Source organism: Diceros bicornis, chromosome 1 (genome assembly GCF_020826845.1).
Source record: "Diceros bicornis minor isolate mBicDic1 chromosome 1, mDicBic1.mat.cur, whole genome shotgun sequence".
In the NCBI taxonomy this organism is placed as follows: domain Eukaryota; kingdom Metazoa; phylum Chordata; class Mammalia; order Perissodactyla; family Rhinocerotidae; genus Diceros; species Diceros bicornis.
The window spans coordinates 6,373,189-6,387,609 of NC_080740.1; the positions used below are offsets into that span (position 1 = coordinate 6,373,189).

General features: G+C 44.9%; 1 protein-coding gene across 7 annotated transcripts in view; it reads left to right on the plus strand.

Annotated features, from left to right (window-relative positions):
- The window catches only part of PDE8B (phosphodiesterase 8B), a 203,781-nt gene that overhangs the window by 120,819 nt on the left and 68,541 nt on the right, over nt 1–14,421 (plus strand). For all 7 annotated transcript variants that reach the window (XM_058566465.1, XM_058566640.1, XM_058566553.1 and 4 more), the window contains exons 7-10: nt 3,078–3,156; nt 6,869–7,009; nt 8,575–8,663; nt 10,782–10,842. In XM_058566465.1, the coding sequence (XP_058422448.1) occupies nt 3,078–3,156; nt 6,869–7,009; nt 8,575–8,663; nt 10,782–10,842 (370 nt within the window). The remainder of the gene's footprint in view (nt 1–3,077; nt 3,157–6,868; nt 7,010–8,574; nt 8,664–10,781; nt 10,843–14,421) is intronic.

The following is a 14,421-nucleotide window of genomic DNA, read 5'->3' on the forward strand; positions in this document are numbered from 1 at the left end:
AGAAAGAATCGGTTTCTGATGGGCAGACTTTGTATTCCGTGGAACACGACATCTCTCCGAGTTAACAGACATTTATGGAGCGCTTTACGCTCACGTGGCCTCTGCCTGACAGCCACTGTGTTACAGGAGTAGACCCTGAGCTGTGAAGGTTTAGAGTAACCGACCCATATGGCATCACTGCCCAGGAAGAGGGCTGACCAGGCACAAGTCCGTGACCCCCTGCTGCCTCTGCTCCTCCCTCACCACCCCTCCTAGACCCCTGCTGGGATGTGGACTTAGGTTCAGGATCTTCTCCCTACACGCCACTGCCTTGCCCACCGTACCCGTGCTCCAGCTGGCCTCAGTTTGTGTGTGTGTGCTTTGTGTGAGTAGATTCTAGGGTACCTTTGGTTGAAATACAGGAGATCATGTAACCCAACCACCCCAGTCACAACTGACCGAGGGAAAACACCGAGGACCAGGGAGACACTTGACACCATCTCAGCTACCTGGTGTGTTGGTGGCAGCGCTGGAGTCGAATCCAGGCGTCCTGCTTTTCAGTCTGATGCACTCTGCACCCCATCATACCACTATGTTCTTTGTAGACCTGAGACCTGGGCCCCTGGAACGTTTGCCTTTTCCCTCTGGGCCTTCAAGGGCCCTCAAGAAGGTGAGGGGACAGTGGTTACGCTGCTGCACTTCAGGGCCTTCCCACCGGGGTTACAAGGTTACCTTGAGCTGCTGGTCCCAATTTTCCCACTTCCCAACCTGAAAGATTCGAAAATACATTTGAGGTGCAGAGTTATATGGTTCCCAAGCACAGAAAATTAATAAAGCTACGGCTCCTCAGCGTGAAGAGTGTTCATAATTAATACAAGCAATTAAATTCACAAACTCGAGGAACATGATTCAAATTGATTACCTCATTTTGCTGCAGGTTTATTTATACAGAACCATCAACCAAATTGGTTTAAAGCCTAGATCTGAACATTGCAGTCCAGTCGTGTTGGTCACTGGGAGAAAGTAATGTTATTAATCCTACCAATATCCTTTCACCTCAACTGTTCATAAGGATTTTGCTTTGTCCCGTTGGGCATTATTCTTACTGAAGATTTTATGCCTTGTGGATAATGATACGATGAATGTGTTATAGGTGAATTTTGGAGATTGGAGCTAAGACAGCCTCTTTGATGGACAAAAACAAAAATAGTCTGAAGTACCTGTTCGCATACTTAGTTGAGACTTGCAGGTACTTTAAGAAAATACTTGGACAAGAGAGGAATTTATCATTTGATAAAGTGTGTTAGAGCTTAATTATCCAGCTCTCACAGTTAAGGAATTAGCCCACAACGAGTGTGCCTTTCCACGTCTAACTTCTGGGAGCCAGGGAATGCTTTCCTGTGGTGTTGAGTCGGGTTCTGGACCCAGGTGCCTGGAAAAGACTTCTGACAAGACTGGCTCTTGCTTGCCTCTTCACGAGAGACGGTGCAGTAGTGACTTTGGTAACAATTTTATAGTCCCCTTTTATTCTTATTTTAAGTGATCTTATTTACAAATGCAGCAATGCTAATAGGACAGTATGTGGTTCGAATTAGGTAGCCTGGGAGCAGTTTACATAAGAAAACATACTGCACCATCGAGAGTCTCTGATGAGTTAGGTTTACGTTCTCCTGCTCACCCCCGTCACCATGACTTATTTTACTCACCCGCCCACTCTGGTGCCTTCATTTCTGCAGCTGTAGGAGCGCTGTCCTCCAGTGGGCTGCAATCCTTCACTCCCCTGCGGGTTACTTGCTATTACTGACTGCAGTTCTTGGTTGGATATCTCAAGTATACTCATGAGAAAAGATAGGTTATGATTTGCTTTTCTTTTCACCAACAGTCTTTGAAAGCCTTAGAGAACAAAGAAATATTACTCTGGGATCTTACAAATAATAACAAGAACCACATGTTGAATTTTTACTATTGTCCCAAGCACTTTGAGAAATGCCTCACCTAAACCATCTCTTTTGATCCTTACAACAACATGTAAAATATGTGTTATTATCCTCATTTTATAGATAAGGAAACTGAGGGCCAGTGAAGATAAATAGTTGCCCGAGCCCCTGTAAGTGGCAAAATATGAGCTAGATTTCACCCAGTTTTTTCTGCCCTCTCCCTTGTAAACAGTTCGAACAGGATGGCAAAGTTAGATGCCTTTATGAGTGGAAAAAATGAATAACATTTTAAGAGTTTGTTTTATAAGAAGAAACATCAATGTAGTAAATCAACATTTTTTGGTAATGTGTAAGAAAGCCTTCACTGGGATTCTTTAAACAGCCAGTACAAATACCGAAGCTTTAGGAACTAGCTACATGCTTGCTGTGTTAGATAGTAAATAACTTACTGTATTTGGAGTTGCTCTAGATTTGGAAGGTAATTAAGATTCTAACCAAGAAATTGAGAAATTGAAATGATTTCAAATATTCCAGATATACAAGGAAGGTCACCCAGAAAAGTGCCCACCTCGAGAGCTGTACAGTTAACCAGGCGAGGGTAGTTCTGCCATCTTTGCCTTTTATCATGCCAGTGGGTGTGGTTGAAAGCCAAGTGCCTTAAAGGCTTGTTCATCCGAGACCATGAAAGTAAGAAAAGAGAAAAAATGTCTGTGTCTGTTGCAAAAGGCCAGAATACCTCACATCCAATTTGGGCTTAATTATGTTCTCCTAATTGGTGGGGATGGACTTGACTTCTCCATGACCACACTATGGATGAAACAGAAGAGCATAATTGACGTAGAACATAGGGACCCACAAGACAGTCTCCTGCATCTTTGTTCTCTCACGTCAGTATGAAGGTTTCATGCAGCACATATGTAGTTCATTCCATGACTCATGAAGATTTTGCTGGATTACAGTTCTTTTCTTTGTATCATATTTGCAGAAATATATGGTGATGTTTATTCATTTAGTTTGAAAGGCTGTTGTTTTCCCTCAAAACATAATACCAAAAGGTCCATGGTTTTAATGAATTTGAGGAACTGTTTACTTTGATAAATGAACAGATGAAACGCTAATGGTTTTATAGCAGAACTAACATCGATCTTTTGCAACTTTCAGGGCCTGTAATTCAGTTTTTACAGCATTAGACCACTGTCATGAAGCCATCGAGATAACAAGCGATGACCACGTGATTCAGGTGTGGAGACACTTTTTATCTCTAAATGTCAAAATAGAGCCTTTCAAGTTTGAGCCACCCTTTTTCAAGTACTTTCCCATAATTCTCACATTTCAGCATATTTTCTTTGGAGAAAGGAACACCAAAGAATGCAGAGAAAACTGATAGACTTAAGCTAAGAATTAGATATTCAATAAGAATAAAAAATTATGAATTCAGATTGGAACTGTGATTTCTTTGACAGAGGTGGGGTAAATTCTTTGGACTGTCAGTGAAGACAGCATTTATACCGAAGGATATCAGAATTGTAGAGCAGATGCTCATAATTGCCTATGGGAACAAGATATTTTCAAAGGCACACGCTTATTTGCCTGCAGTTGGAATTCTAATTAAAAAGCGCTCTTATCTGCTCAAGTCATCATCCTAGGGAAGTATGTCTAGTAGACAAACCTTTGTTGAAGCATCTTACTATATTTGTTGGAAAGTAAGACATTAACACTTAAAAAATACTCTGAAATGTAGTCTTTGCTCTTGATGGGTCCTGGCCTGCCTGCAATTGGTTTGCATAATGGCACTGAGTGTGAGGAACCCTTGCTAACATCAGTAGAGACCAAAGGCAGTACACCCCACATGGGCCGCACAACAGGGCCTCACACTTGCTTTTCTGTGAACCTCCACCACACACAGACACACCTGCTCACACCAGGCCAGTGACATCAGCAGCCCATCAGGCCTAGGCCCTGTCATCAACATGTTCATAAGGTTCTCTCATTTCTGTTCAGTAGCACTATGAAAGAGGCATAAGTGCTGTGTAATACAGATGGGGGAAACTGAGGCCCAGTAAGGGCAAGGAACTTACCCAAGGAAAGCCCCAGTAATAAGTGTTAGAACCAAACTATGTAGCCATGTCTTTCCGACTCCAAAGCCTTCCAACCCAGTTCCCTGTTTGGCTATATTGATAGAGTTTGTTTTTCTGGCTGCTCCTTGAAATGGATCTGAAGGCTTCCTCACATTGCTGCCTATTACTGGCCTCCTGCCCATGATCTGTGTCCTGGACCTCAGAGGAATCAGATAGGTTTCTGTTACGGACCAAGCATGAATTCCAACTCTCCCCCACTTATATCCAGACTTGAACAGTCAGTTCTATTCATGAAACACATTTGCTCTGCACCTCGCTCTTGTGCAGGGGGCAGCCAGGCTGTGATTTCAGTAATGAGGAGAAGGAGCCCCTGCTCTCTCCCCGCCTTCCTCACTTCTAACCTAACAGATGACTCCTTTAACAGGGAGCAGTCCCTCATTCTACAGCAAGCAACTGCTGGTTAGAAACTCTGTATCTCTGGGAAGGGTAATAGGGTGATGGTGTCACATGATATTAATCACCTCCCAGCCTTTATCATGAACAGGAAGAGACAGGCTGAGGACAGTGGGGGCCTGGAAGCGGGGGGTGGCTGCAGTGAAAAGAAAACTATACTGATGGTGGGTTTTTTCTTGGGAACCCTTTCAGGGCCCTTTAAAAACCTACCAGCAATCTGAATATAAAACTCAAAACAAGAGCATGGAGGAGGAAGTTGAATAGAGGCTGTTATATGTAAGGGGGAAATTAAAATGACCTTTGTGCTATAGATTTCGAGATGAGTCATCATGTATGGACTACTTCATATATGTTCTTACTCAATACCAGCTCCTTCTCAGGGCACTGCCTCAGAGGAGTATGTGCCTCTTGAGGGCAAATGTTCAGAGATCAGGCATTAGCACTTAAAATTTAGGAACAGTATCTATCTACCTACCCACCCATCCATTCGTCCATCCATCCATCCGTCTGTCCATTCATCCATGAATCAAGCTGAACTCTCCCTCTGTTTGCTTTAAAACACTTACATGGTGCTTATCATGTGCCGGGCACGGTACTCAGAATTTTATATATACTCATTTATTTCCTAAAACAATCCTATGAACCAGGTTACTACTCCTGTAGTTATTTTACAGATGAAGAGACTGAGGACCAGAGAAGAGGAGTAACTTGCCCACAGTCGAGTAGCTAGGAACTGGCAGAGACAGGATTTGAACTTGGGTCCCTTGGCTCCAGAGTCCATGTCTGCTGTACCTGCTGCATTCTAAGGTTACAGAAACCCTGGTGTGAACAAAGGGCCGTGACTTCTACCCATATTTGTAACCTAACAGCAAAGGCAGAGTAAACACATGTGAAAATGTATGAGAACTGAGCTAACAAATAAGGCGAACGATACATTCTCAAATATGATCCATGCATCAAATATTTACTAAACAGTCCTGAGTATTCAAAGATATAAATCCAAAGTAGTCTTTGCCTTTGAGGATTTTAATGTCTAGTTGGGGGAGAGATAAATAAACAAAAATTTAGATTCAGTGTAATGTGTCACTAGAAGCCTGCGCAGGAGATGGGAGCCCTTAGGGGTGGCACTGACTCAGATGGGCAGGGGGCCAAGGACGGCTTGCTGGAGGAGGGGAGGGATAAATCAGAGTTGGTGAGGCAAGGGGATGGGGAATAGTGTGCTAAGCAGAGAGGGCATGTGGGCAAAGGCCCAGAGTGAGGGAGAAGTGAGGCAGCTTAGCAGTGGGCAGGGGTGGGCCAGGGAGCTGTGGGGCTGACCTGCCCAGGGAGGGGAGTGACCGCCATCTGTATGTGATAGGAGATCAGTGAAGACAATGTCACCGTCCCCTCCTCTTCATTCGCTCCCATAAGGCCTGGTGCTGAGGGCCTCAGAACAGCCTCCCATTGCCTCTGACTCCTGGGGTTAATTATGTTAGTAGAAGCTGTGTCCCTGAGGGAACAGTGCCCCGAGTGTCCCTGCCACATCCAGTTCCTTATTGTGGTCACCACCGTGGAGGGTGAGCCTGACTGCATTTGTAAGAAGGCCCCTGAAGCAGCAGGTGGATGTAAGTTACGCCCAGAGACATCCGTCACCTAGACGCAGCATGCTCCCACTTCCCAGCTTCTTTGTCCCTTGTCCCTCCACTCAGCTCCTCATCTGGTGACTGTGTTCTTGGAGAAGACACTGGAGGGTGGGGACAGGGAGCCGGGAGGCAGCGAAGGTAATAGCTCTGAATTCCAGGGCCCTGGGCAGAATTTTGGAAAGAAACCTCAGGGTCTGCCAGCCCCAGAACGTGTGAGGGGAGCCTCTCCTCCCACCCGCGCTGTGCCTGGCACCGAAAGGGGCCTCCTGCCCGAGCCGCGTAACTGAACTTATTGTTCAGATGAGAGTGGAAGGGGCCCCAAGCCGTAGCATTGGTTAATAGATCGTGTCTACTAGGAGACAGGAGAGATCAGATTGCTGCCTCGTAGAGACGTGACTAATGTAAGCCACAACCTGTTAGATTGAGTTCTAATTAATTTTCGTGTTTTTTTCCGATGTTTTCCTTATTTCATGAGTGGTAGGTGATGAATAAGGCCCTCCAGAGGCTCGGACTACCAGATGAGGGCTTCTCCTCTTTTCCTGCTGAGGAATTTGTTCAGATTTCCCCGCAGGGACCAGGATGCTGGGATGGCGGTTCAGTGGATACATGGCTGCTCAAGAGGGAGGCAGCTGCTCCAGGGGGCCTTTGGATGGGGGGACTGGTCGGCCCCCGCATTAGGAAGCACTGGCCTCGGGAACCTCTTGCTTGACGTTCCAGCACGTTTCCTCTGCGTCCCAGCGAACGTACCTGCGGGGCGCATATGTCCCCGCGCTGACCTGTAACCACTTCCCCTTCACAGTACGTCAACCCAGCCTTTGAACAGATGATGGGCTACCACAAAGGCGAGCTCCTGGGGAAAGAACTCGCAGAGCTGCCCAAAAGCGACAAGAACCGGGCAGACCTTCTCGACACCATCAACACGTGCATCAAGAAGGGCAAGGTGGGTGCAGCAAACAGACCCGCAGACCCCCTCCCCAGGGAGTTTTTTTCTGAGTCTTTATGTCACGTCTTTAAAGTTGGCTTCTTTAATAACATTACAATTAAGTGAAAGATCTTTTATATTTGCAAAATGAGTTAATTTTTTAGTTAATTTTAGACATCAAGCGAATCTGGTGCTTACCATGATGATGTAGAATCTGATGATTTTGTATAAGGAGATGTCATCCTTTGCATGAATATATCCCACCCGTTGCTGCTGGAATGTCATTCCTATGTCTGAGCAGAGTTCCACCCCCCAGGCTGTTGTGTGTTTTTCAATTTATCCAGCATTTGGGGGACTAGAAATATTTAATATCAGTATTTACATGTAGGCCTAGTTTTCAGTCTCTTTTTTTTTTTTTGTTCTCTTAATTTAACACAGCTCATTAGAGACATAGAGCTTACTTTTGCCTGCCACTCCAGTTTGTCCAGTGGCTTCCACCTCATCCAAGTAGATGCACGCGATGGTGTCGATGCAGTAGGCCTTCCCCCTCAGGCCCTCCCCTCCAGAGGAGCACTGCTCTCAGAGCTGGAACTGCCTGTGCATTTTCCTTTAGGCATTCAGAATGCTTTCTCACGTGTTATTTCTTTCATCTTGCTTTCTCTGATGTGAAGTAGTTAGATAAGCATTGTATTCATTTAATGGGGGACATTTTACAGGAATAACATAAGTTTGGGTTGTATATGATGGCCAAAATTAACTTTAAAAAAATAGGTCAGTGAGACTGAAAAGGAAACAGGATGCTGGCAGATACTCCAAGAAAATTTGCAGAAGAATGCTGCTGCACACCTGGTGACCCCAACACACCAGGCAGCCATCTCGTGTGAGAGGGGGCAAGAAGAGGCTCTGATTTAACCACTCCCAGAAGCAGCGGAGGTGTCCCAGGTTTCCCCTTGAGGTCGCTAGGCTCTTCATTCCAGCCAGTTCCCCGGGTCCAGAGACTGCAGAAGTCTTCACACTCCCCTTTGCCTCATCCTGGAAACTGCCAGGAGCCAGACGAACCCCAGAGAAGTAGAGAAGTCTTGGCTGGAGGACCCATAGGCTGATAGAAAGATGACAGACTTCGAGGAGAGTTAACAGACACGAATTTATAACGAGATCCTCCACTTCCTAATGTGGGCAAATTAGTTAGAATCTCTGAGCCTCAGTTTACCCATCTGTAAATTAAGGATGATAATACCACACTCACAGGTTGTTGTTAAGATTTTGAGAAAGACCCCAGAAGAATCTCTTGGCCTGGTGCCCTTACACCCACAGGACTGAGAGCAGGAACTCCCCCCCACTGGTCAGGTGTCCTGGGACCCAGGAGGGGCAGCCTGGGGTGGACACATTGGTCTTGTGGTCTTGGCGCATTGTGACTATGAGCCTTACGTAGTCAGCATCACAGCGGGTACAACAATAGGGCAGCGTTTTGTGGAATGTAATGAAAGCACGTGGGAACTTTCTTGCTCAACTTGATAAGACCCTCTGTAGGAGCAGCTGTAACCCTTGATGGAAGGATTTTAAGAGCTCTCTTTTCCATGTAGGAGTGGCAAGGGGTTTACTATGCCAGACGGAAATCCGGGGACAGCATCCAACAGCACGTGAAGATCACCCCAGTGATTGGCCAAGGAGGGTGAGAGCAAACTCTTGAACTCTTTTAATTGAAGGGCCTGTGTGGGCACTGGGTTTGCGTATTGAAGTGCTAGTGTAAGCGCTAGACCTACAAATACAGTCGGCTTGGGCTGTATGTGGGATATACCCAGAACACCTCCACGTGGCCAGCAACAACCCCCAGACGTGGCTTTCCCTCCCCGTCTCCTCCTGCTTAGGTCTTTCTGAAGCATCCCCCACTGCCCACCTCCACCTGGTCATCAGTGGTTCCATTGTCCCCGCTGCCCTCTGAAGAAGCTTGGTTTCTAGGCCTTCCCCCTTCATAAGAACAGCAAAGCAAAGGGCTTCCCAGCCACAGCCCTGCACTGGAGCCACCCTTCTCTCCTGAGGCTGCGGTTCTGGGCTGGTTCTCCCCAGGCGGGCTCGGGGCTGTTCCACAGGGGGAGCACCCTGGAGGTCCTGGTTATGGAGAGAAGGATGTGTCTGACCAGAAGCTGAGGGCTCTGATTCCATTTAACCTCAGCTTGCCAGAAAAGCCTAGTCATTTGTGGAGAGAGAGGGTAAATAGGCAATTCCTTTTCCTTCTCCCGGTTAAAGTTTGTGAGAAGGTTTATGAAGCCAAACAAGATCCCCTGTCAGTACATCCCTGAGGAGCCTTTGTAAACCAGCCCGAAGGTCAGCACCATAGTTCAGACTTACAAGAGACACACACCCTTGTGTGACATTTTGGAAAAAGGAAAGGTGGCAATTGTTGTGCCAGTAACTGGAAGAGGCGAGTCCTGTCCGTGACTCTTAGGACCTCCTGAGCTCCTTGCAGGCCGTCGTGTGGTGGGAAAACGAGACGTTGCGTAAAGTCAGCAGAGGATCTGTAGGATGGTTCACTCCAGTTTTACTTGTTTGGTTAGTTGCGAAATGGTTCCCCCTCAGTTCGGAGACCACTGTCTGTTTCCTGCCGTTTTGCTTCACCCTGGGTGTAGGGACTTGGCAGGCCCTGGCCAGGGGTCAGGAGCACAGGAAGAGGCTGCCAGGCCTTCCTCCTGAGCGCAAAGGCCTCGGCGTGGCCGTTACCTCCAGTGGTCAGTGCTCGGAGGCCACGCCGGCTTCATGTTGTTATCATCATCCTCAGACCCTCTTCTCAGAACATTGAAGCTGAGATTCACTTCATGTGTGACCAGAATTGTTAGGTAACCAAGGCAGAGGGGACAGGCGACTGCCCAGTAATTTCTGTCAGAATGATTTTTTCTGATCTTTCTGATTTTACACATAAGAGAGAGAAGTTCTTTTCTCTAGGCACAATTTCCAGTGTTATTTTTTCCTCAATTGTAGGCATTGAGCTATTAGAGGAAATTCGTATTAAAAGTAGGGAAATTTTACCTCTCCCTGTTTAGTGAAGCTCATGACAGAAAACCAGTATTTTCCATTCACTCTTTAGAGTCCTCCAGCGAAAACTGAGCCAGAGAGAGAGGGGGATTCATTACTGGAGAATCGAACATAGCCCCCTGGAAGTCCTGGCTTCACTCGCAGGAGAAAACCTGCCTTGAGCTGAGTTTTGTGCAGGGCCGAGGCACCTGTAGTCTTTGCCTGGTCTCCTTAGTGATAATGACCCAGACCGGAGGCTGCTGGGGGATTCTGTCCATGACCTTGAAATAAGAGGATTTTTCTCTGCCTGAAAAATGTCATCATTATGATGACTGTGCTGTGAAAGAATATGGAATATTAAATATAAAAACAGCAACCAGGAAATTTGGTCATTGTCCAAATGAGTCTTTTGCTTTTTATATAAGCTATAAAATTATTAGTGTCAGCAGAATTAAAACCAATTTTGTCTGGAGGAGCGTTTCATCCTCTCGCTGAAGATATGGAGGAGCCAAGCTTCAGGACTGAGTTATGAAACGAGAGGCCCATTAGGACGGTGTTTTGAGCCGGCTCTGATTAAAGGAAAGCACGGTTTTTGAAGGCGGGTGTGGGCTGTATGTGAAAAACGCGTTTTCTGTGGTTTGGGTTTCGTTTGAATTTTAGATCTGCCTTCAGATGGACCCTGGAGTTTTGCTTTAAGAAGATTCTGTTGATGTTTTCATTTGCTGATTTGTTGAATCATCTCGTATCTGACTCACTAATAACTGATTATTTATGTTATTAGGAAAATTAGGCATTTTGTCTCCCTCAAGAAACTGTGCTGTACCACTGACAACAACAAGCAGGTACAGTACCCGGTTTGCTTCACGTGCTGTGTCCGCTCGGCCATGCCTCACATTCTCGCCACTGTTCTCTGCTTGTCTGTCTCCATGTCTTACCGTAGCTGCCAGTTAAGAAGGTTAATAGCAAAACTAGGCGCCTTTGACAAATAGTGAAAAAAACTCCCCTGCAGGCCTGTGCTCCTCCATTAGTGATGCTCGTCACTTCGTATTCAGCTCGTGGCTGAGCAACTCGAGACGAGTATATTTTATGAGAGCATAAAATTCTCCAAATAAAAAGCGTTCTATTTTTCTATCTTAATTTCTTAAACAAATGAAGAGTATGTATGCATTTGAACATTTCAGCCCTACAAATTCATATCAAAAACAAGAATCATTCCAGAATTAGTACTGTGATTTTTTTGTACTGTTAGTTACATAGTGCAGAGCAATAGATTTAAGTGTTGTCTTCTGAAGAAACAGAATTTTAATAAGTTGCTATATTTAAGAACTTTGTTAATTTTATCAGAGAGAGCAATACTGGTATTGGTATTTTTTCTTTTTGATTTAGATTTTTAATACTGGGTTCTGTGTATTTTCACTCTATGCTGTAAAGTTTGTTGATGAAAAAATATTCAACAAACATAATTACCAATGATCTATTTTTGAAAACATACAAAACACGACCTTTGACTTAGATAAAGATTTTAAAAGACAGGACAATATCTCTAAGGGATGTGGAGGGCTTTGTGGCATAATCCTTTTAGTGGGACGTTTGGGAGACGTGAAGTGTGGGTTCGGAAAGTGAAGCCTAACCAGGCAGGGAAATAAACCGGGGGAGGACAGGACCCGAGGATGTCTGGGCTCCTCCCAGTGAGAAGGTGGCTCCCAGAGGGGAAGTGGGACTGAGCACATAGGGCTTTCAGTGGGTGTCTCAGTCCATCGACAGTATCCGTGTCCAGGTGCTTTTTTTAAAATAATGATTCAGTATTTGTATATATTGAGAAATCACTGTAATAAGTCTAGTTAACATTCATCACCATGCAGTTACAAATTTTTTTTTCTTTTGATGAGAACTTTTAAAACATACTCTCTTAGCAACTTTCAAATATGCAGGACAGTATTGTTAACTGTAGTCACCATATTATATCCCCATGACTTATCTTATAACTGGAAGTTTGCACCTTTTGACTCTCTTCACCCCTTTCACCCACTCCCCACCACCCTACTCTGGCAACCACCAATCTGCTCTGTTATCTATGAGTCTGGTATTTTGTTTTTTATTTTTTTAGATTCCACATAAGTGATATCATAAAGTATTTGTCTTTCTCTGACTTATTTCACTTAGCATGATACCCTCAAGTCCATCCATGTTATCGCATATGGCAAGATTTCATTCTTTTTTATGGCTGAACAATATTCCATTGTGTGTGTGTGTATATACATACATATATATATATATGTATGTATATACACACATACCACATCTTCTTTATCTGTTCATCCATCAATGGACATTTAGGTTGTTTCCATGTCTTGACTATTGTGAATAATGTTACAATGAACACGGGGGTGCATATATCTTTTTGAGTTGGTGTTTTTGTTTCCTTTGGATAAATACCCAGAAGTGGAATTGCTGGATCATATGGTAGTTCTAGTTTTAATTTTAGAGGGAAGCTCTGTACTGTTTTCTATAGTGGCTACACCAATTTACATTCCCACCAGCAGTTCCCAAGGGTTCCCTTTTCTCCACATCCTTGCCAACACTTGTTATTTCTTTTCTTTTTGATAATAGCCATTCTGACAGGTGTGAGGTGACATCTCATTGTGGTTTTGATTTGCATCTCTCTGATGATTAGTGATGTTGAGCACCTTTCGTGTACCTGTTGGCCATTTGTGTGTCTTCTTTGGAAAAATGTCTGTTCAGATCCTCTGCCCGTTTTTTAATTGGGTTTTTTTGCTATTGAGTTGTATGAGTTCTTTGTATATTTTGGATATTAACCCCTTATCAGATATATAATTTGCAAATATCTTCTCCCATTCAGTAGGTTGCCTTTTCATTTTGTTGATGCTTCCTTTGCTGTGCAGACGCTTTTTATTTGATGTAGTTCCGCGTGTTTATTTTTGCTTTATTGCCTTTTGGTGTCAAATCCAAAAAATCATTGCCAATACCAATGTCAAGGAGCTTTTCCCCTATGTTTTCTTCTAGGAGTTTTATGGTTTCAGGTCTTGCATTCAAGTCTTTAATTCATATTGAGTTGATTTTTGTGTATGGTGTAAGATAGTGGTACAGTTTCATTTTTTTGCATGTGGCTGTCCAGTTTTCCCAACACCATTTGTTGAAGAGACTGTCCTTTCCCCATTGTATATCTTTGGCTCCTTTGTCGTATATTAATTGACCATATATGTGTGGGCTCTCTATTCTGTTCCATTGATCTATGTGTCTGTTTTTATGCCAATATCATACTGGTTTGATTACTGTAGCTTTGTAAGATAGTTTGAAATTAGGAAGTGTGATGCCTCCAGCTTTGTTTTTCTTTCTCAAAATTGATTTGGCTATTATAGCAAAATATTCTAGAATAGCCAGAGCAGTTATGTGCTTTTTCATAAGATTTAGTTCGACATAAAATGCCTCCTTCATCACTGAGAATTTCATCTGAAATCAGGACATTTTCACCTAATACCGTAAAGTCACACAGGGAGTCAAGTCCTTGGAGACCTCTGGGAAAGGAAGGGAAATGACTTTCATAGGAAAAAAAATTCTCTCAACCGCAAAGTTTAGATACCCCAGGAGGAATAATGAGGTCTACGTGAGAGGTGACATGGGCAGAGAGAGAGGCGCAGGAAACCCTGGTGGCTCTTCAGAGACACGCTGCTGAGCCCGAGCAGTGCAGGCCAGCCTGGGTGAGCTGTGCAGCCGCGTGCAGACGCAGGCCCACTTGGGCTCAGCCATGCTCATGCCAGAAATGAGCCAAGTACCGTTCAAGTCCCAAATCAAGCACAGCCTTCCCCACGGCAACCTAGCCTTGATCCTCCTCCTTCCTCTTTGTCACTTAATAGTGGGGCCCGTCTCCCTGCAACTCCGTGTGCCCAAATTCTACCAGTCCTTCATGGTCCAGCCCAAGAAACATCAAGTCCCATGTCCCTCCTCAAGCCCCCCTTCTTTGCTGTGTGTCACCCCCACCGTTATCATGACTGTTGTGTGCCTAACTGCCCTCTCCTCTCCGGTGGGGTCACGGGGCTATACTTGCCTTTGTGTGCCCATGCTGCCTGGCGCGCAGTAGGCCCTCAAGCTGTTGCTTAGCTTGAGTGGAATCAAATGTCCCCTGTAAACTTTTCCCGCTTCACAGGGAAAGCAGGCAAGCCCTTCGCACAGGACTTAGGGATGCAGAATCGAGGGGCTACCTCTCCTTTTCTGAGGCTCTAAATAGGAATGTCTTTACTGCCGTGAATTAGCTGCTGTTCTAAGAAGAGTGGAAGTGCAGAGCTCGGATGCCCAGAGCCATTGACGTCACCTAATGGTGCTGCACAGGCCTGGAGAGACACTTAGGTTTTCCAGTAACAAAGAATTTTTATATCTCTGACTAGCCACAGTGTTTTTTCTCC